Below are 24328 nucleotides of genomic sequence, written 5' to 3' on the forward strand. Positions count from 1 at the left end.
TCCTTTCTTCTACCTTGTCTGTTTTAATTTAAACAAAATAGACTCAAACTCCTAAAGGTTACATGTCCTTTGACAGCAATATGAACTCATTTGGCACCTTGATCTTGTTTGGGTAAGCTTAAACCAAATAACGAATCCTAAGAAATGAATCAATGTGAAACTTCTGCTTAAGCAGCACTCTTCAGAATGTTTTTTGTTTGAGTGAAGGATGGTGCAAGAATAAGTTGCATAGTTGGAAGGGTACCTTGTTATCCTCACTAACAAGCAAAGCTAAAAAGGAAATTCTGTCATGGATTCAAGTGGTTGGGAGATTTAACCTTGAATACTCTGTTGATATCACAGAGATATTACACACTGCGCATCCCTGTTTCTGAGCCCTGTGCTGTTGTTTCCATTGTTGGGCACTGAAGATAGTCTGGAGACACAGAGGGGAGGTGTTTTAGCTCAGTCAGTGGATGCCTTCCTTGCAGAAACTGAGGCATCTCTCTCAAGTAGACCAAATCCTTCCTTAAAGCGAAGTTTCTTTTCCCGTGGAAAAAAATTCTAACATGGAATTTAAGATAAAAATTGTGGCCAAAAGTGAGGGTTGTGATAATCTATTTTGAGCAGAATAGCTTCTTACTTTTAAGCATACTTTTAATGGGCATCTCAAGGCTACAGCACTCAGTGCTTTAGAAATGCCTGAAGTACACGAAACAAATAATTCTACAATATATAGGTGTTTGGGGCTGGGGTGGGTGGTTTTTTTCACTTAAAGCTTTAACTTCTGAAGTCAAATTGACAACTCTAATACTTAAAGCTTATACAAGACAGCACAAACATCAAGTATCAAATTCCTAGCAATGGAAAATATCTATTTTAAATAATAAAAGAAAAATCACATAGTTTCCCCATTTCCAGTTTCCTGGTTTGCAGGGTCCATGTGTACATGAAGTCTGATTCACAGATACATAACTTGGCAATAAAGCTTCTGCAAACCCAGTGATCCTGCTACTTCTCTCCTGAAATTCTTTGTTATCCAGCTTTGCATACACATCCTGTGTACACCACATACCAGATCTCTTGAAAATTAATAAAATATTAGAAGTTACGTAACTGTGCTACCTGAATTTGTTGATGCTTTTAAAAAAATATAAGAATTTAATAGATGATAAACCAACAATAAAGAGAATAGAGACTAACAAATAGTGGGAAAGTCAATGGCAGAGAATTACTCTTTTCATTATCTGCACATTTTTCTTCAGACAACAGCTGCTGCCACACTTCAGACTTACATCTTTGAACGTCACCTATTGACAGGCTTAGCTCATGCCTGCTTGTTTACTTGCTTCACAGAGAAAGTAACTAGGTAAGGGTCCCACCTTGCTCTCTGCATTTAAAAACATGGAAGCACTTACCCTTGCCTGCTTTTTCGCCTTCTGCTCACTGCCATGATGCGTGCCTATACCCTGAAACAGACTGTCATTGGAAATCTCAATGTTGTTTCCACTTCCTTCCCTTTTAACAGCTAGTTTAAGACAAAGGTAGTAAATTAGTATCTGGAGCATTGGGACCCAGGAAACTACTCAGCTGCAGTTGAAATTTGGTGTGTGTCAGGTGTGATGAGTTCTGGGAAAAAAAATCGGAAACTTCCACAAATGAACTGAAACTGCTGGAATCACAGCACAGTGATGAAAGGGGCTTTTCTATGAATAGAGCGCTTCTTGGTCACTTACAAAGGATTATTCAATTATCTAATAATTTAACCTTTGGATAATTAAATATTTTTTAAAAGGAGGAGGGGAAAAAACCAGCACAAGGACTTTGCTTGAGCAGATGCAAAACTGACACATCTGCCTCCCTCGATACTAGCAAATTGGCTCTTTCAATATGTTTCATTTGTTCTCCTGCCAACTGCCGATCTCTCGTCAATTTACTCTCAAACTTGGAAGAAAATTAAATGGTTTGATGACATACTGGTTTCTGTATTTTATCTTTGAAATGCAAAATACATATTTCAATGATCTTAGAAATGTTTCACATCTTTGAAATCTTTGCAATTGTAAGATGTTGGCCTTGAACCCCACCTGGAACAGAAAGCTGTAACTCCATCTAACTAAATTAAACTAGGTAGCTTATCACAGCTGGTGATCTTGTCCATAGTTTTTCTACAGATTAACACAGAACATGTCATATACTTAGAAATATGTGGTGTGAAAGGCAGTGACTCCCTATATGCTTTAGGCATGCTTGAAAATACCTATACCAGATGATTGCCTAAAAATGCTTCCTAATAGCCTTAAATACTCAAAATGAAATGATGGAACTGTCATCACAGCAAATCACACAAGGAAAGAAAAATGATAGCAGCATTAACTGCATCAGCCACCTGCTCTATAAAGGCTATTAATATGATGGAAACAGTATGTTGGCTATGCCATACATGCAGGCTAAACCCCCTAGCAGGTCCAATATCCTGTGCTACTAGCTGTAATTTATATGCCTATAATTTATACTGTACTATAATATATAAAACATTTATCAAAATGCCAGCTGGAAAAGACTAGCTGCTGACTGGAGTTCTCTAATTCCTTGCTCTGTGGCTACTTAATTCTTTAGTCACAACTTGACAAAAGGATTTTGGCACCAACAAAAGGATTTTGAGAAATGCCTCTGTTACGCTCCTTGATATTCTTGGGTCTACCTTGATTCTGCCAGCAGTAAGCAGCCCAGTGTCTATTTTTCAGCAGTGCCTGAATTCCACTGGGAATTCTGATAAGGGGATGAGGTCCTATAAACATAATATGCCTAATACACATATGCGAACCTGCACTATGCTCAGTGCAGCTGCAGTCACTCTTATTCAAACGCAGAATCATAGAATAGTTAGGGTTGGAAAGGACCTTAAGATCATCTAGTTACAACTCCCCTGCCATGGGCAGGGACAAACATGGGAAGAAGAAAAGGAGAAAGAGAACAAAAGAGTGGCGATGTCTTCTTCATAAGCAGTGGTTTAGCAAGCAGGAGTTTAAATGCAGTCCTAAACAAACCTGCTCTCCCTTGGTCCTGAAAAGCACCCTAATCACCCAGCTGCAGACAGTACCTGAGCAGAAATACACTCCATCCCTCCTACTGAAGCTGCTCCAGTTGGCAACAGCAATTCAATCACCCCAAACCTATGAGCACATCTCTCCACCCAGGCAGGTAATGCCTTCATGCAGGAGTCTTGGTTTCGAGTTCCTGCCCTAGGGATGCCTAATGTATTTTATCCAAGAATTGTTTAAAGTAAAATAATCTGTCATATAAATGAATGGAAAAAGGCTAATTTTCAGAGCCACTGCCACTATGGATGGCCAATATAGATGAAAGTGCTTACATTTAGACATTCTTGACTGAAAACAATGGCTTCCCTCTTTTTATGCTAAGTTTACCCATCTGTAAAGCAGACACATTACAGTTTACCTAACTCAGAGAAATGGGATAATACAAGTTCAGCAAAAGAAAGGCTCCATCACACTGCTTTACTAGACATAAAAAGGTAATATGAATATATGATTTTAAATCAACATTAAGATAGTGTAGACTCCAGGATATTTCTGATATTGCTTTGGCTGAATAATGCAATTCATTTTCTATCAGGTCTCTTGCCATGCTTGATATTCCACAGAGCCAGCCTGTGTTACAAGATGTACATAGCTAATCTGCTGAGAAAAGAAATCATAAATAACACTTTATCCTGCATTATTTTATTCATGAGAGCATTATTCCAATTGGTACAATCTTGAAGTATGGGTTGGATCCTGGGATCATATGCTGACATATCCCAAGTTAGTCTGCTAACTTGGGATAATTTAATTCTTTAATTCCAGAGGAGGAAGGTGATGCAAAATCTTCAAGGCAGTCATATCTCGTTTAAAACTTCCTTGTATTTTTTTCCTTGCATAGTTGTATAAGGAAAAAGTCTCATTATATCATTATCCATACTTTCCTAAGTGAGTACTCTGAGCAGGGCATTAACTTTATTAGAAGTTAGTTTCCAGGGTGGAAGTGACAGCATCTGCCTCTGATGGTCACCAGCACAGAAAGTTTGGCTTTTTGAGAGCTCTCAGAGCAGGCACTCAGCACTGCAAGAAACAGGAATCTTTTGAGCAAGTTTATGTTGGGTTTTTTTCCAGGAGCTAGACTGAAATTTTTGTAGTATGTTCAAAGTGTTCACACATTTCTCACAAGTCAGCCATCACATTTTCAGTAACATTGTTTTCACAGGATAATTCATAGTGATATACAAAATGAAACCTGTTATCTCTTTGATGAATGCATTTTAAAGTCCAAGGATAAGCGTGGGTGAGTGACACAAAGACAGTGAGGATTTCCAGAGCAGTGACAAGAGCTGGCAGAAAGGAAAACTAGTTTCTTTAGGAGTGGCTTCTCAGGGGTCATCTCCCAACATAATTTAACTGTACAAATCTATACTTATGAGGTATGTATATAAATTTGTGCTAAAACTTCATTAGACACCATGCCTAAAAATTCTTTGAGAGAGGTGGATTCCAAGGTCATGCAGATATTGACCAGAAGATCTTGTTAGATCAGATGCTGAGAGCTGTCTCCAATGACAGTCCTGGATACTAAGCCACTGTTAAATGTCTGTCTTGCCACAGATTTATTCTGTATGTGCTTGAAACTGAACCATGTCACGTATTTGGCAGTAAATGTAATCCCTCCACAAAAACAATTTGATCTTTGGTGTGATCCTGCCATTCTATGGCAAGAATAGCTCTTGGTACAGCCAGTGCAAGGTCTGACTATGTATTTCTGTTCTGAGGAAGGGACAAACCCCAAACATGGCATTATGAGAGAAAAACCTCATGTCCCCAGTAATCAACATGGCCCAGATGGCATGACAAGAGACGGGCTACAGATACAAACTGCATAGTGCACAAAACTATCTGAATTCACTCAGAGAAACTGGTTTATTATTTTGTTTTCAGATGCCCCAAGTGGCATGTGGTGCAAACAGCAGCACAAGAGTTACTATGAAGGAAAGCAAGGCATGTCTCATTGTTTGAACAGCACCAGGCAAAATTACTGAATGAATGACAATGCAGGGATCCTTCCCTTGAGCAAACAGCTGCAGAATTCCCCTGTCAAATAGAATCCTAGTTTTGAGACCCTTTTTGACTTCTCCTGCTCTTTTCTTCTGTTCAGACCACCATAGCAATCCTCCTTCCCCTCCTAACAGCCACTCCTTGCCTTTCTGTCCTGTCTCTCTGACTGTATAACCTAGATTATAGCTAGTACTATCTCTCTGCCATTCCTTGTGCTCTGGTAGTACTACTCACATGTGACACCCCATTGCTGAAGGGTATGCCTTTGGGATATGCTGTTTTCTTTGCCTTAAAACCCTAGGTGTGAATCTCAGCAATTGCTGAAAGTCTTCCAAGAATAAGGGGAAGAGTGGGAGAGAGAACCTGCAGTTATCTTCTAGTATGATTACTCTCAATCTCTTCTCAAATAATGGAATAAAAATTATAAGCGTAAAAATCACTTGGAACCACAGGGGAACCATGACCAATAAACAGTTTGTATTTTCAAAGAACAGGTCATGCCAGACAAATGTAATTGCTTCTTCACTATTTTCAGGGTTAGCGTACGGAAGGAACAGAGTGACTGCAATATTTCTGGGCTGTAGTATAAGTGTTTGATACAGTGGCTCACAAAATCTTATTAGAAAAATAATTTATAATGTCTTGGATAAGAGTACTGTCATGTGGATCGAAAACTGGCTGAAGGAATGTAAACAAAGGATAATGACTCATGACAAACAGCGCTGTGCTGAGCTGTGAAGAGGTATCCAGTTGGGTTGCCACAGGAATTGGTGTTAAGCCCAGTTTTATTTTACATATTTATTAATGCTCTGGAAAAAGAGATGAACAGCCTGAGAATCCAATTCACAGATGATACTAAATTACTAGATGCTGTTAACACCAATCAGGACAGAGAAATTATAGATATATTTCCCTCTATATACAGAGGGAAATCAGAGAAGATGGGAACGGGAAGAGTCAGTGACCAGATTTAACTATACAAATATGTGAGGGAGGGTTTTATGTCCCAAATCATAATAATGGGAGCCCACAGACAGACCAGCCAAAAGCAGTTTACATCTGGTCTGTCAAAGGCTAACACAGAGAAATTACAACAAACCAGCTAGGAGATAATTATTAATTATAACATTTTCCCAAAAGATCCCAGTAAAGGCTTAATTTTCATTTTCTAGTCTCAATAAATTTCAGTGTTTGGGATTTTCTAAGATTTTGCCTGGTTGCATGCTACAGAGTAACATAGAGGTAATAAGCTTGCTCAAGAATTTCACTCTCCACAAGCAACTCAACCCACCAAAACAGAATGTGCTTAGAGGTGTAAAAGCAAAAATAAATTCTCTAGCTATTTGCTGTAGTTGCTTAATAGATCCCACATTATGGAAAGAAAAAAGATTTCTTTTTTCCAAGCACTATGATCTATATGCTATGGAAAAACCTGTGAAAGTATTCCATTGTCCTAATCTAGTTTAGTGAAACTATGTGCAGAGGGATTAACTACAGCGTATTTTTATTTTTTTCTCATCCATTTATAGAACATATTTGTATGATGCATTGGGTAAGGGTATAAGTTTTGTGAATTAAAGTTAGACAGTATGGTCTATATACTTGTGTGTATTTATAAAGAATCTTTTCCTACTATGTTATTGCCCAAGGTGTAGAAAAATCTAAATAGACTGTAGGTCTAAACACTCTTCAGTTCAAATAAAATTTTGCCTCTGAAGATAACATTATATTACTCAAAACAAAGCCAAGGAAAATAGATAGGAATATCTCACATAAAAATTCATCTGGATACTTGCAGTGAACAAAGCATTCCACAAGACCTGTAACTGTTGAGACCTGGCTTCCTACTGTCTTACCTCTTGGGTTTGCTTGACTTTGGTGGCTAGGGAAATGCAAACTCAAGGTCAAATTATTTCAATGGCTCAGTCCCAAGTAAGATTACTCTTTCATGTGGATTCTTCAGTATATGTGAGTTTACAGTATAACTTTTCATATCAGGTTATTTACACAAAACTTTAAGTTTTTTAAAAACTTTGGGTTTACTTGTTTTTTTTTTTTAATTTAGTGCAAGACAACTGAGTTCAAAAGGTACTGAGAATGATCACACTGCAATGTCACTCTTACAGTCTGCTGGTTTTGGCTGGGATAGTATTAATTTTCTTCATAGTAGTTGGTATGGATGATGTTTTGGATTTGTGCTGGAAACAGTATTGATAATAAAGGGATGTTTTAGTTATCGCTGAGCAATGCTTACACAAAGTCAAGGTCTTTTCTGCTTCTCCTTCACAGAGAGGGTAATCAGGTATTGGAGTAGGCTTCTCATGGAAGTAGTGGAATCACTATCCCTGGAAGTGTTCAAAAACCATGTAGATGAGGCCTTCAGTGATATGGTTTAGTGGTAGTCTCGGCAGTCCTGGGGTAATGGTTGGACTTGATGATCGGTTGGACTTGATGATCTTAAAAGGTCTTTTCCAACCTGGCTGATTCTGTGATTCTCAGTCCACCCCACCAGTGAGTAGGCTGACAGTGCAGAAGGAATTGGGAGGGGACCCAGCATGATATGTGACCCTAACTGACCTAAGGGTTTTCCATACCATACAATGTCTTGCTCAGCATATAAAGCTGGGGGAAGAAGAAAGAAAGGGAGGACATTCAGAGTTATGGCATTTTGTCTTCCCAAGTAGCCATTATGCATGATGAAACCCTGTTTTCCTGGCGATGGCTGAACACCTGCCTGTCACCGGGAAGTGGTGAATAAATTCCTTGGTTTACTTTGCTTGCATGCACAGATTTTGCTTTACCTATTAGACAATCTATTATATTGTCCTCATCTCAACCTATGAGTTTTCTCAATTTTACTCTTCTGATTTTCTCCCCCATTCCACACGGGTGGGGGGTGGGGGTGGAAGGGGGGCAGCTGCATGATACTTAGTTTCCAGCTGGGGTTAAGCCATGACACACAGAAAATCTTAACACATCTGCTAAGAAAAAACCACCCATGAAAGATTTCATTATTCCCTAGTTTCTATCCTGGCTAGTAAAGATTGATACGGAAACCTGGAGAAAAATCAACCTGCGAGTGTGTAAGTAATGCACACAGAGGTGCCTTCGGGTTGCTTCAAGTCATGACAGAGCACAGTTTCAGCAAAGAAGTGAAAATCATATCTGGCTCCAAGTACAAATCCTGAATGCCTGTGGGTCTGATTTCAGACACATCATGACACAGAGCAGAGTCTGTCAATGACTGCCGTAAGAGATGAAATGAATCAGCCTTTTGAAATATCTGTAATTGCCAACGACCACTATTTTTTCCTATAAGTATCCTGAAAGAGAATATTAAGGGAGTGAGGTTAAAGATTCCAGGAGGAGTTTAGTTGTAGTCCTATCCAAGTAAATATAAATTTTGCTTTTGTACAATGCTTTTACTTGCATGACATAAAACAGTAGTGTGTGAATGCTTTATTTTTTAAGGGAACGTTAAATCTCATAAAATTCTTAGGACTGGCAAGGGAAAAATCTCTAGGCCTAAATCCCATTTGATGAAAACTGGTATAGTTACTTTGAATTTAGAGAATTCCTTTCAAATATGCTAAAAAGTAATTTCAATGGGTACTATTATATTATAGTTTTCTCTTTTGTCTCAAGAATTTAACACACTTTTTCTGTGGAATATTTGCAGGGACTTTTTCTTCCATCAAAATTTGTACAGAAGTCAACCCCAAATTTGCCTAGAAAAGTTATGTTGAGCTTGTAGTTTCTGGGAGGAATCCAGCAGCATCTTTGTATCTGGTTATCTCAAAACTTCACAACTTTAATTTCGAACCATACTATTTTCCATAGAGGCAATATCCTCAGTGCTAGTCTGAATGCTCTGAATGTTAAGTGTCTGGCTCTGGCTGGATTCTCTACATTTTCTGTCTGTGAACACGTAGCACATGGCCCTTGATTACTACTTTTAAATTGATCCGTGTCTGCTATGAAAATATATTGCTTCATAAAAGTCTTTCAGAGTATCAGCTTCCAAATTAATGATCTTTCTCTCAAGCTCCGACTTTGAAAGCTTACAGTACAGAATCGTGCAGTCCAGCTACTTGAATCAAATTGAAATTCATCCATCTGCAATTCAGATCCAAATTTTTTCAGTGCTGTTGGCTCATCTCCAGGTAAAGAGCAGCTGTTGTCCTGTTAAAGTGACTGTAAATAATTCTAACTTCAAGCTTCAAGAGTGAAATTCACCCTGCTTCACTGGGGACCACTTAATCCCCAGGATGTTCCTGGGCTTGGTCTTCAGCTGGTGGGAGCTGTGTAAGTCTGCTGTAATTGACAGAGCTGTGCTGCTGTACACCAAAGATCTGCCCTGGCAGAGTTAGCTCATGGAAGCATGGTGCTACAACAGGGCAGCATGCACTCGCTGGGTACAGAGGGATGTGGGGTCATTACGCTGAGCCAGAAACCCTGACTTGTTATGCTGATTGCACTGAGTGCTTGCACCCATATATATATTCCAGGTAAGCAGGTGATAAAAGGCTAGGGTATCTTTCTTGTGCTGTGACTATCTCTTTTCATCCCCTTGCTTTTTGGGGGTTACATGTGTTCTGTAACACAAACACTACCACACCAGGGAAAGACTTGGTTACAGCAGAGATTCAATAAAGTGTCTAGAGGAAGAATTTTGTGATGAAAAGAGATGGGCCCTAAGCAAGAAAGAAGGTGCTTGCTGTTAAAGCAACTATATCAGAATAGCAGATGAATCGTGATGTGATAGCAGCATTTGAAAGGATGTTTTGAATGGAGCTGTCAGCAAGTATTTTAATAGCAAGTCTTCAATTTCTGCTTTATGGGGTTTTTAACCACCAAGAAGAAAACATAAGTAACTAGGAGGGATTTAGGAATTGTTTGGTATTTGGCTGTTCAAAGAAAGAAAAAGAGCTCTCCACATGCATTGCAGCTAATGAAAATTGCCATTATGGCTTTTTTCCCTCCATTTGCGGATGTTAAACACTGTAATAATGCAAAGTCCTTATGATTTTCTAAATCTTCTCAATAAGGAGGATATTATCTACTTATTTAATTACCGAATCTCTGATGGCAAGGAGCTGCTACCACCAGCAGCTCCAGCTCATTCACATAGTTCCCCTCCTTAATAAAGGGTCTTTGCAGTTAAAAACAAAGTAATAAATCAATCAAAACCCCAAACTGCCAACAGATGATAGAAAAAAAAAGGCAGTTCAGGGACAGATTTTCAATTGCTCAGCACCCACAACTGGGATTATTCTTTTGAAACAACACAGTCCTCCTTTAGGCACCTAGGATAGAGCCAGACAGTTCAAAAGTGCTCAATACATATTTCTTTGGAAAATCCACCCCTAACTGTGGCTTTGTGTCCTAGGGTCATTGTGGCTTGCAAGAGTCAATTGCAAGTCACCCCCCTACCAGAGGAAAGTCATCAGCAATACCCCTTCTGCAGGAAACTATAATAAAATACATTACTGTACTTATCTGTGTGCTTGCCATTGCTTACTGCAACAAGAACAGAGGCAGCAGGTATATCAAGACGCTATTTTTACTACATTGCCAGTGAAAGCAGCAATAGCCCTGCACTTGGATTTCTGTTCCAGCGCTCAAAACCAGATGTCCGTGTTGCAGCACAGACCCCTTACTAGTTTGAGTGTCAAGCTGAAATTTGAATGCTGCTTTCTGCATGGCATGCCCTGAGGGTAATGTGCCATTGTCAGGTTAAAAGTTTTCTGAATGTTCATCAGTCTAAGGCCAAAACTTGAGTAAAAATTCAAAAGCACTTTACAGCTAATAAAAGCTGCAATAGCTTTCTCTGAAAACAGAGAATACAGTCCAGAGGCCTTTTAGCACATCTCTCCCATCCAACAAGAAGCATTTGGTGGTATTAGCGTACTACCTGTTTATTCAAGAGGATGTACAAAAAGTTCACTTAACAGTTCTTTTCTTTGCAGCCCACAGCTGTGCAAATATTATCCCAGCCTCTCCTCTGACATCCGTCTAAGCCTCAGACCTCCTGAGCAAAACGATACGAACGGAGCTCAGCACTTCTGTAGCCCACCACTGTGTCCTGACACACCTTGGACTGAATATCTAGCTTCTGCAGTGAGAGAAGCGATGCTATGTGATGTACCCCTGAAGCAACAGCTTTACTAAGAACTTCCTAGATTTTAACCATGGAGCTGAGTATGATCAAAGCTTTGTGGAATCAGTGTACCAAGATTTGCATGACAACCCTAAAAAAGAAGCTAAATCACAGCTTTGCATTGTTTACAACTGCTATGCAGCATAGTTTCTATTTTGATTAGCCCAGATGAAACACTGTGTTAAGTTTTAGAAACTTCTCATCTTTGCTTTCAAGTCAATACACTTCTGAAGGGTATTTGCCTTTCCTATTTTCTCTGTGGTAGTTAGGGAGATGAAATTCTTTCTGTATGCACCAGATATCTCTTACACAATGGCACAGAAATATTGATACTTTTATGTTGCACAGTGGGTCACATTTATGAATTTCTGCATTCTTCATCACAACTTTAAATAATGAAACATTCTGGATAGGTACAAAGGGCCCAAACCCATTTGTCTGAGTAGCTCCAGCTGCCACTAATCTCCTTTCTGAACTAGTTACAGGCTGATTTTGAAAAGGTAGAGCTTCCTCAGGATCAATGCTACCTACCAAAATGATTTATTCAAGACAAATGTAAGGCAAAGCCTCCGCTGCAATGCAATTTTCCACCTACTCCTTTCCCACCACCACAAAAAACTAAAGAAAGGCTCAGAGCTTCTATTTAGACCTGCAGAGCTTAGCTGAATTTCCCTTTCAGTTCATGCCAATATCCTGAAGAGTTTCTCTGGTGTTTTTTGGGGCCTTTGATGTTACAGAGATCAGCAATGAAGACCTTCACGTGCTGCAGAGATCACCATTGCAAAACTCCCTCCCTCTCATGACACTGCTGACGCAAGCTGTGAGATGGGGCTGTGCTGCTCTCAGCCCATTTGAACTTTGGGGTTACCCAAAACCCATTACAACATGAAGAAGGCAGTGAGGATCACTAGACTCTCTCCCAGCCTGGAATCAAATATGAGAAGACAGGACAAGAGTTGTAGGAACAGACCTACAGCTCCTCTGTGCAGCTGGGGCAGGAGAGAGGCAGTGGTCTCCTGCAGTAGGATGAATTCAGCTTTTCTCTTAGCTTTCCTTTGGTAAATTTCTGGGAATGAGAACTGCAATACGTCAGCCTAATTTCGCATTATTTAAAAATGAGATTCAGACACTTTGCCACAAATAAATATTAAATATATAAACATGCAAGTCACCATCTATGCTTATATTCTCCCTCACTGTAACTTACTTAGATTGCCACCTATGTGCATAGCTTTCATTACAAATAAAACATAAAAGCCAATGCATATCCTGAAGAGCTATTTTTCTTTATTGCAACACCATTACATGAAGCCTACTAACATAAACAAAGATTGGACTCGGCTGTTTTTGAACAAATAACCATTTATTGTCAAGGCTTTTCAGGAGCTTTAATTTTCCTTTTTGAAAAACATGATCCTGCACCAACCTAACAAATGTGTAATGTTAAGTAATAAGCAAAATAATGGGACACCCTGCCACACTAGTTTATAGACAACTTTAGACTGTCACAGTTGTACAAGTCTAAGCTAAGACAGAAACCCAGTTAAATAAAGGAGACGTATTAAATCAGCAACCCACCTGCAGAGTCCCTTGGGGCATAGCTGCTGTTTCTAAATGCTACAACTGGCCTTTCAAGCAGGAGGATGAACAGGAGTAACAGTCCAAGGGCAGAGCAGCCCATGTGCTGCTCTGTTCTCCCTGCTGCTGGAACAGCATGAAGAAAAGCACAACCAGAGAGCCTTTTCCCCGTACCATCTCCTGGCACAGCAGCAGAGGGCACAGAATAGCATGTCAAGCCTTGGTGCTTGTTGAATGTTAGTTCCACCAGAGATCTCCATTTGAAGTTATCATGAATCTTTTAAACTTAACCCGAAGTAATCACAAAACAACCTATCCATTAGACAATGAACAGAGATTATTCAACTTCCTTGTACCACAGCGAAATAGCAGCTTCCTTCCTGCTAGTGATTGTAGTTGTGATTAACTGCGCAGTTCAAGGTAAAAGAAGAATGTGGTTCCAGGCATATATGGTTTCCTTTAACCTCAGCAAAACACAGTGCCAGATATTTCAATTAGTGTGTACCAAGGTCACAAAATCAATTTCTTATCACCGAAAAACACACATACTGTAAATTTCATTTTCGAGCCATAATCTCTAAATTAAATCTGTGTACCTTAAAAACATACAGTGCAAAATTGCAGTCCTTCAGGCTCCCCCTCCTCCTGCAGCCAAGCAGCATTTTCACAAACATCACCTGGCTTTGTGCTGTATATTTAGAGGACAATGTTTGGTTAGATTCTAATCTTCTTGGAGAAGTCATTATCTCTTTCTTTGGCAAATAGAGGCCCAAAGTGTCAATTACCTTCTTAAACCTTTTCATACACACAGGGCTGAGCAGGGTTTGATATCTGTCTGCCAACAGCTCAGTCGGCAATTTTTCACAGTCATACACAGAAAAATTGTGCACCTACATATCATCCTAGGTAAATTACACATTTCAAATGAGGTTACAGACAACTTCACCACTCCTGGCCAGTTTATTCTGCAAGAGGAAAACAAACAAATAAAACAACAAAAAAAAAAAAAAAAAAAGAGAACACTTTGTCACTATCGAACTGTGTGAGTTATTGGACAGAGACAGAAGTAAAATGAATAAGCCAGACTGGCAGGATATTATATGCAAATTAATGTAGCTGTGCAGAAATGACATCATCATCTCTTTTGTGTGCAATTCCTTATGATTCTTTCCTTGTTAAGTGAGTAACACTAACTTTATAGCCCCAAAGGCAGCTGCAGAATCTGATGGCTGTAGTGGGTTCTACCATATGCAAACCTAGGTACAGAAGATATCTCAAGCAAGAGGAATTTATGGAAGCAACTTCTTTCCCATAAATCCCAGTCTTTCCTTAATAAAAGCTAATTTAAACTATACAACCACAGAATGAGTAAAACTGATAATTTCAAGATTGCTTTACATTTTTTCATGGAAAAGGTTGGGTTTTATCCACATACCTACTCATACATAGGTCCCCGCACACACGTGTGTACATTTAATATACACATATGAGCATACATGTTCTGGAAATATCTTTCATCCTTTAACTTCAAACCAACAAGTGAGAAGAATGTTTTGTTACTGCCAGACCTATCTGGACTGCTTCAGATCCTAGAGATATAGGAAGTGAGTCATATCTCTGGTAAACACAAAGTAAGCAGACTCTGAAATAACAAGTTTAAAGCTCCTTAAATGAATTTTTCCACAGCCTCTAAACATGTAACATATTGATTGATTCTTAGTACCATAAAGAAGGATGAAAAGAGTATTTTCTCAAGAAAGGAAATTAGAATTATTTGGCAAGGGTTAAAACACATTTTGAATTAAACAAGTAAGAAACCATCCATGTGCAGCTGATCAGCTTGAAAGTTTGGGTGCATTTTTGAGAGAGACAAATAACTTTTTTCTACCACATCATCTACACACATCTTTAAAACCTTTCTAGATACAAACAGGACTAATTTAAAAGAGAGACTGGATACTATTAAAGATGTAACAAGAGGAAGTTTGGCTTCTTCCTGGCCCATTTAAAAAACACATTACTGTATTTTAGTCATGCTGAAAGTACCGTTTCAAGAAAATGTAAACAAAAACCATGGAGAAGAAGAGATAGCTGCTTTTTTCTTCCCCCCCCGCTTTTTTTTTTCGCCTTCTGTAATTCTGTGTATGTCATGAGTCTACCATGGGCTTGGTCAAAGGCTTATTAAAGTCAGGGTAAATCTTGCCAGTTATAGTGGGCTGTTATCTCTGTTCTAGGCAAACTGCATTTCCTGGCTGTAGGAAGGAGAGATGACCTGAAGATTTCTCTCTTCTTCAATTGAGAAACTGGGAGAGATTTTTTCATATGAGAAAACCAGATTCGGCACTTTGAATGCATAAAATGCGTTGTGTCAAATTTTTATGGATTTAGCCATTTACAGAGGTACGACAATTGGTGCAACACAGCCTCTACTGTGTTTTATTCAGCAAGATTGCTACTTCAAACATCCTGCACTGCTTTCCATCTAATCAATGTTCTCATGCATCACCAGGTGCTGTCGTAACACACTCCCCCCTTTAGAATCACCAATCTACTCTTAAAAGCTTCAACTAAAATATACTTTCAATAGTAGCTAGCTACAGCAAATAATTTCAGTTCTAAAAACTAAAGTCAGCTCTACAAAAAAATGTTCTATTAGACAAAGGTAGGGCTATTTCAGGAACATAAACATAGTTCTGTCCTTTGCAACTAAAAGGCAACCATGCAACTGCTAGTTAGTCCCCAGCAGTCTACATAAATTGTAACCATTAAAACCTTACCCAATTCACAGAAAATTATGTCACCTTGCATGTGAAAGGGCCATATATATAGCCGTAGGTCCACAAACGGCCAGGAGCCTGCTACATTAACATTAACACCCATGCTTTCCCAGGCAAGTGGGCTGTTATGAACCTTGGTATCAAAACCTCCTGGATAATTTGTTCAGGTTTTTCAATTTCATGATTTGCCTACAGGTTTAGTCCATCATGTGAGATCAAGATACCTCAGCTGGGTAACATCTCACAGCTCAGCTGTCAATCTCTGCACTTCAAGAAAAGGTGAAAGACATTCAGCTACACTGAAGATGATACAGACTGATGAAGAGATGGAAGGGAACTGTCAGTTCCCTGTAGAGGAACCCTGAAGGTATGGGCTTAATTAAATATAATACCTACGTATGCAACAAACAGGACAGTGCCTCCTAACACTTCTTGGGATCAGCAGAAAGCCAGACACCTAAACCTGGAGCAGGAATTCTGAATTCAAAGATGACTTCTGCTCTTTCACAAGCCCACACTTTGGATTTACCGTGCTCCACCCTAAAAATGTTAATAGATCCATCAGAATTTGGAGGCAAAGCAGCAGAGACTGAGAGATGAGATAAGGAGGGAAGAGGAAAAAGGGTAAGGAAGAGCGAGAGATGAGCCTAGATGTTATGAGGAGTATCTGAAAAGGGCTGGGAATCAGTGGTCTGCTTTGGCCTCCTGCATAGCACATCCCGTTTTCCAAGCTGTCACCCACTGTGTGGAGCTCTGTTATTTGTGTTTGGCTAAGGCATATCTTTCTCCTGCTGTGCTATGCTAGAGCAGCTGCAATTTGCCTTTTTATAGCTTGTGGTAACTGATAGCAGTGAAATGAATTTAAGAAGTGTGTGGATTGGATCTTCCGTATCAGTGATTTCAGACTATTTGGTAAACACAGAAGTGACATCCAGTGATTTATGCCTGCTGGTAACAAAAAAAAATTCTCTTCTGGTGAACCAGCGTTTTGATTACATCACTTTCTATTGAAGGACACTTATGGATAGAATGATTATACACAGTGGTTTTATAGGGCCATGTTAATTTAAGAAGTAAAAATTCCCACAAAGCTATACACCCATTGGGTGTTGTAGAATGGCAATGGTGACACCAATGAATTAAAACAAATTCAGTGACTGCAATGAAAGTTGATGGTGGGACATAGTGACATCACCTTAGAGAAAAGAGCTGACATATCAGAGGAAAGCTCCTTTTTACAGCTGGCAAAAGCCAGAGAGTTGGTCATATGACCCTCAGTAAAACAAGAAAATATGCTTGTGTTCAGATATTGAATAGACTTTCAATTTGATTCAGTTGAGTTTACACAAATTGACCTGTGTTCTAACAGGGATTCTGTATTTTGATATAAAATGCCACTTTGAACTGATGTATTTTTTGCCTCTGGAAAATGATAAATCCTCTTACACTGCACTTCAGAAAGAGTCAGTGCCTTGCTTCAGTATACAGTTTTGTTGATAGCCTATATCCTTGCTCACTATTTCTGGAAGAGCTGTAACTATTTTGCAAGTAAAACTGATTAATTTTGTAGTATAATTTGCAAATGACATTTACAAGGGAATATTGTGTGGGGATATCTGGGAGGGATATTGTGTTCAGACTTTTCCTGCTTGCCTGCCTACCCTACTGGAACAAACAACACTGCTTCATTTTCCTTCCTTATTTTACAAAGTTAAAGTAAACACTGTGATCACACTGTTTACTTTAATTTCCTGCAGTGTGCCAGCAAAGCAGCAAATTGGCAGTCAGCAATCAAGAAGCAGCCAGTATTGAAACAGCAGAGCTGCTTAGGAAAGCATCAATGATGCCAAATAATTTTTCCCTCTGTTTTAAAAATAAAATATTGGCTTCTATGAAGTTTCACTTCCACCCTAATCTTCTCTAAAGGATTTGAAATTTTGTTTGTTTCTTTTAATTTTCTTTTGGAAGAAAGCTGGAATTATGAGCAACACCTAATTTTTATGGCCAACTCTTTTTATATAAAGAAATGGATTTACAAAAATGGCAAATATATGCTATTTATCTGGACAAATTCCATGGCATTTTTGCACAAAAGGAAGTTAACTTGTCTATAAATCAGTCTTATCTGGATATTTTTTATTTTTATGTCGAGAGCTCTAGCTGTGCTACTTCAATTAGGTGTATGATAACATGAACCTAAAGCCTCATGCATTATATTCCGAACACACATCTGCCCAAGAATGGAATCTTAAAAGGCAAATAATTATATTTTCAGAGGTTGCTCTCTCTCATCTAATACTACATAAAGCAAGGAATATTAATACCAAAGAAGTAGTAAGAAGAATGGCATAGTATTTTGTACTTCAGAGGTGTAAAACTTGACAAGGTGACTCATTTATTGCTTTCTGGAAGATACTGTACAGAAGGAATTTATTGCTGTGTAAGTTATAACTCCAATATACAAAAGAGGCCAGATCCTACAATCAGTTATTCTCCTGACTATGTGCATTCTTGCACATACTCTTACTGAAGACAATGAGATTATAAAGAGGATTAGTTTATTGTTAGTCTGGCCAAAGTTTGCCTTTGGAAAGTCCAAAACATGACCTAATTTATAGTGGTTGAAATCTTGTGGGAAAGATTGTAAGAGGATAATTATTTTAAAAGCCATGACTTTGACACCAGGAAATTAAATTCATATCTATATGTCTTTATCTATACACAGCAAATCCAATAATCTTGAGCTCTCTACAGTCACTTAGCCAGCTGGCAAAGGGAGCAAAGCAAAAACTAACAAACCCGATTCCTAAGGTATGCTGACATCAGTGATTCATGATTCATCAATAACGGTGCTAGGAAATAAATGTAACAGGGCATTATTGCCTTTTGCAGCAAAGTAAACTCAAGGGAAAATGTTTAAGTGCATCACATTGAAAAGACAGAGCTAGCAAAGAAATAACTTTTACAAGTATTTAAGAGGTGTTACAAGCAAATGAAAGTAGAGAAACAAACGTAAACTTTTTAAAAACAGTAGGAATACCTGTAAATAAAAAGGGACAGTTTTCCAGCTACAAGCTTAAGTGGACTAACAGGAAAACTAGCATTTTTTTGTTCTCCAACATTTTTACAAAGAGAAAGAATTTAAATTGCTTGTTCCAGAATAAACCCTCGAAAAACGGTTCTGGTTTAATGGTCCACCAGGATAAGCACGATGAAGTTGGTTCTATGCTATGCAAAATTACTAATGCTGTTGACAGTAATTATGACTCTCACAACTTATCTAAATCACTAAAAAGGCAAATATGTAAACACAAGGTATCACATATACTTGTTAGAAAATTACTGTATTAGCAAATAATTGACGATCTCCTTTGAAGGTGACTGCACTATCATTGTAAAAACCTAAGATTATTAACTGAAAAAAAATAGGTAGCTATCCCTAGAACAGCAGATTCACCTGCTTTCACTACATAGAACAAGAAGATCTAATACATCATTAAACAACTGAGGCTTTTCTTTATATATCTGTAGCCTTATACTATTTATGATAGAGTTTGGCCTGTATTTCTAATCTGTTTTAGAACCTACCCAATTAAAACCCAGGTTACTTGTTTATGCTATTAAAGGACTACTGCACAATATTAATAATGCACCATGGAACATGCCGCTCCAGAGAAACGTTGCCCTTCTTTCAGGGGCAACAGCCACATAGTTCTGATACAAGCTTTGTTGTTTGGCTAGAGGGTGACTTTGGTGGTTGTTGAAGTATTTTAACAGAGAAAATGTTCTCCTGACAAAAGGCTTGCTTCAAACCATTGCTGCTTAACTGCAAAGCACCACTAATATATCTAGTAGCTGTTTTTCCTGGACTGACATTGCAAATTTCATTTTAAAGATTGAGTTTCCAAACACTTAGTGTAATTCTTAATAAACAATTAATTGATTGACAAGATCTGCAAATGTATATTTCACTGTACCAAGTTTTCTTTACATGCTTTATAAAGGTTTTTATGAAGTTTGAATGTAGATTTCCCTAAAAAAATACAGGAAAAAGAGAATGTAAGAAAAAAGATACTATATTAGGAAAAAGAATATGGAAGGTAAGATAAAACTATCCTTACACAAACGGATTTAATAGCACTATACTAGATACATATATAATGGATGGATTTAAGAATATCACTGACGTCATTGAAGAACAACAGGTATCCTTACTGTAAATATAATGAATGATTCATAATCACAACCTTCTAGAAAAGTACACACAATGTAGAGGATACCGCATCATGGTAGATAAATAAATCCTGGTTTGATCTGTTTCTGTGAGCATTGCTAAGAGTTGACTTGTTTTTTCTTCTTTCTCTGCATTATTCACAAGTGTAGGCCCCTGACTCTGCAAACATAATGTACACTTAGCTTTCAAATCAACCTACTTACTCATGGTAGTAAAACTGAATTAGTGCAAATACAATACTAGTGTAGTGAAGGCCATTTCTTCTTATTTCTCTCTGACCAGATTGATAGACAAATAATGATTTACCTATATTTAAGGCAAGGCCAGCATTAAATTTAAGAAATATGTTTAGTGACTACATGACACATGATGCAAAGAAGGGGCTTAGACAACAGTGTTTGTTCAGGCTTAAGAAGACAAGGCAAGAGGGAAATCACTGTTTTCTACAGCTACCTAAGGGGAGGTCATGGGGGTTTAGAGGGGACATGAAGCTAAACTATTATTTGAAATGTACATAAGAGGCAAAAGTTACAAGCTACAATAAGAGAAACCACAACTAGATATTGAAAAAAGTTTTCACAAATATAGTAGTCATCACACTTATTCTAGCCAGGTTACCTAGCCACATGTCTACCATGCTAGACACCAGAATGGGGGCCCAGAGATGTATGTAGTTTTCATGCTTGGAGATACTCAAATCTCAGCTGGACAAGGCCCTGAGTAACCTTCTCTAAGTCTCTTTCAAACAAAATTATTCTTTCTTTTTTTTTTCTTTTTAATTCCTTACTCTTTATTATTTTAGCTAGCTTATTTCTCTCTAAGCATTTCCAGCTTATAAAATGGTAGGCAGCTTTCTTAGGAAAAATGTCTTTGCTTTCTAAATTTTCTTAAAACAAGCACACTTCCAAGTACACCACGGCAAGTGAGCTATAAAAATCCAAACTCAACTTGGGCCGCTTACCTATGCAAATACTAAACTGAAGTGCCTCTCTTACTGCTAAATTTCCCAAGATGTGTGAAACAAAAAACCTGATCAAATAGATGCTTAATATTTATAACTATTTCTCAGGACACTGAAAATTCAGAAGATTCATATGAATTCAGCCTGCTTGCAGCTTGGCATAGTTATCTAATAGAAGAAATAAGTACTAGAGCTACTCATAGTGGAGGATAACTCAAAAATAAAGGCAAGGAAAATGTCCTTTTCTTGAGATGTAGTGGAAAATTAACATTGGCCTCATACACAGGCGTGTCTCTGTGGCACAAACACCTCCGCAGTCCTCTATAGTAGCCCAGAAGCTGTGTTTTTGATCATGATCAGCTGCTGGGAAGAGTGGTCTAGTGTTGTGTGTGTGTGGATGAGATGAGAGGGCTGTATTGTTGCAGTCATGTCAACTCTATGCTTCAGAGGTCCTGAGTCACAAGGGAAATTGCTGAAGCTGAATCAGAGAAAATACATCAGCATCTCTCATGGGAAAGCTGGAAAACATATTATACTCAACTGAGATGCATGGTATGCTATATTAAAATATTAGACTGAGAGAAAGTTGTGGAATTTTTCAGAAACAAAGTTTTTGGCTTTGAGAACATGTTAGTGTAAGGTGTTGTGACACAAGATTTAATCTTTGAGCTAATGAGCTCTTGAGTAAATTTTTCAAGCAAGCACATAGCAGAAATGCATATAGGTAAAACCTGTTTACCGTAACAGAATGTTATGCCATTTCCTGTATATCCTTGGGAGCAATAGCAGCCTGTTGTCCCACCCTGAACTTCACACCTGGCATCTTTGTGGCATGTCATGTTGCAGCTTGCAGAAGTGTAGCCATAGTCCAGCAGACTGGAAATCAGAACTGGAACAAAGGAAAATCAGACTTATGTCTTTATCTAAAAACTTCATTCTAAGCTCTAAAACCTGATATGGGCAAAAGATATCCACAAAATTGGTGTATTCCAGTAAACTTATCATCATGGACTCAGTATATCACAGGATGGGGCAAGGGCCACCAGTTACGGGGACTCTTTTGATAAAACCACCCAAGGGCTAGAAACAGCCGACATTGTAGATTAAGATACTGTGTATGTGCTCAACCAGTATAAAATTGGAAAACAACATCGAAGTTATTCAGTGATTTGGGAAAAACATTTGAAAACCTTTCAAAGCTCTCTTAGTACTCAGTAAAGCACAGACATTTATTTGTACTCTGAATTACGTATTGAGTGTAATTCAAGCTGCCCTACACGTATCAAGTAAAAATACCAGAGGTCCCCTAATGGGAATTTTTACTTTTATAAGCACTTCCATACTTGTGTAGCTAACACATATGCATGGTCTGAGACATTAAAATGACATGTCATAGTATTTGCAGCATTATGACATTAGGGTTTAAAAACTTATCCAGACTATTTAAAGCTAATCTCTTAACATGCTGTTTCCATGTTATGAAAGTTTTGTCTTCTTTTTTCCATACATAGGATGATTCCTAAAGGGTATATCTACTTTCGCTCTGCATGAATACATATGGTTTTCAACACGAAGGAAAAAGGAATCTCTCCCTTTAAGGGAACTATTATAATTATACACACCCTGTAATAGGTTAAAAATGAAGCAGTTAACTCAGAAGGGAAAGTAAGTTTTTTAATTTGTTCTTCATAAATAATTAGTAGGACAAAATGGAAGTTGCAGAACACAAAGATCCTTTTGGATGCAGTCCTGTTTTTCCCTACCCAAGTATGATTGTGGATAGCCTACTGTTACAATTAAAGGTTTCCTTGCTTCAGGAAATCTCACTGAGGCACTGTTTTCTTGGACAAATTAAAATTTCTCGAAAAATTCAAAAGACTAAAACTTACACACTTTTTTTTTTTTTTTTTTTACAATTATATATAATCCACATTGATTTAGTTATCACCAACTTTCATCTTTTCCCTCTATTTTTGAGAGAGGAGACCATTTTCCAGAGATTAAAACAGAAACCTGTGGGATTCTGTTGACATTTTACTGTTCATAACATGTGAAATCTAAAACTCCCCCAAGCAGACGGAGAGGGAGGAAAAAAATAATAAACACACCACAAGCCCACAGAACCCCACAATGTTTCTGGTTTTTACAGAACAAAACCCACAGTGAGATAAAGGCTGGTATTTGTGGGATTTGGTTTTGGAATGATCCTAACCATGCAATTACTGAATCTGGTAGCAGCCCTGATCAAAGCTAAAGTGACTTTCAGTCTCTTGTACCCAGCAGCTTTCCACCACCTCCAACACATTTTTTCTCCCTGCCAGACCCCACTCCCTTCCCACCTGCTGCTTGCTCCCCAGGGAAGGAGATTTCACCTACCTAGGAATGGAAGCAGTTTCATTGGTGATGCTGTTTGCTGTGCAGTGCCTGGTGCAGAGCCCCTGTGTCACAGAAAAAAACTCCTTTCCTTAAAATGTATGAACATGTGCAAAATATGTACACATGCTTATCAGGAAAGCGACGTGCTGTTGCGGGCGCAGCCCTGACACTGCCCTTTGTCCAAGGCTTCACGTTTCCAAAAGCTCCTGAGACTCACAGGCAGGACAGGAAGGGTCAGGAGGGGCTTAGGAACGAGTCTTCTGGCAAGTAAGGAATAAACTGAGATGGGAATAAATGAGAAAGTAAAAGAGAAGCAGAAGCCTGGGTCTTGCAAGGGACATCAGAGAAGATTCAGGGCTGAGTGGGCTAGAGGACCATGTGCCTGAGATAGTGCCTAGGGCAGAGGGATGATGAAGCTGGAAGGGGTGAGCTGAAGCCTGGCTGCAGAAGGAATAAAGGAGTAGCAGGAGAATGGTGGAGCAGGTCAGAGAGGGTGAGGAAGAGGTGGAGGAGATTAGTAACTACCTCAGGGTTTACGAGCTTGGAGTTAATGGTCTACAAACTTCCTTCCACCTTTTCCTAGTGAGCTGAATATATGTGAGCCTCAAGACCCGTTTTTTTTCTGTTGTTTTCCTTTTGAGACAGTCTTGGCTGACTGCAATTGTTCTTCCTACCGCTTTCTTTGGTTTTGAGATAGGTCCTTACTGCAGCCAAGCAACGTTGCTTTAAGGGTAATTGCCAGTGAGGGAGGTACAGGAAATCTACTGAACTCTGCTTTGTGAGGAAAACAAAGACATATAGGCAGGGAGGAAAGAGGCAGGAAGGAATTGTATGGCCAGGAATCTGAGAAGCTGATGAAGCCAAAGTTTCTAGGAGTTCGTAGGACTGAAATAGGGCATTGTGTAATAGGACATATTCAATATAGCCAATTTGGTAAAGCATTTGGCATGTTTTTGTGTTAAATGTGAGAGTGGTTCTATCCTCATTATAGCATCCTAGTTGACGAGACCTCAGCATGTACTTACATTATGCATGGACATGGCAACATTTTCTCTAATCTTGTTATGGCTGATGTGGATACTGTCATTACCCAGCTTCCCAGAGATGATGACTCACATACTGAAGCACTGTAAAACTGGAGCACTGATGTATGCC

General features: G+C 38.6%; 1 protein-coding gene across 1 annotated transcript in view; it reads right to left on the reverse strand.

Annotated features, from left to right (window-relative positions):
- ADGRL4 (adhesion G protein-coupled receptor L4) overlaps positions 1 to 23229 on the reverse strand; it is a gene marked incomplete at its 3' end in the record, with an annotated part of 73174 nt that extends 49945 nt beyond the window's left edge. The window contains exons 1-2 of the mRNA XM_080624273.1: positions 23174 to 23229; positions 21537 to 21686 (exon numbers count right to left, since the gene is read on the reverse strand). Coding sequence (XP_080480399.1) covers positions 21537 to 21686; positions 23174 to 23195 — 172 coding nt within the window. The 5' untranslated portion in view covers positions 23196 to 23229. The remainder of the gene's footprint in view (positions 1 to 21536; positions 21687 to 23173) is intronic.
- Between the last annotated feature and the right edge of the window lie 1099 nt (positions 23230 to 24328).

This window comes from Psittacula echo, assembly GCF_963264785.1.
Source record: "Psittacula echo genome assembly, chromosome: 7".
Taxonomy (NCBI): Eukaryota; Metazoa; Chordata; class Aves; order Psittaciformes; family Psittacidae; genus Psittacula; species Psittacula echo.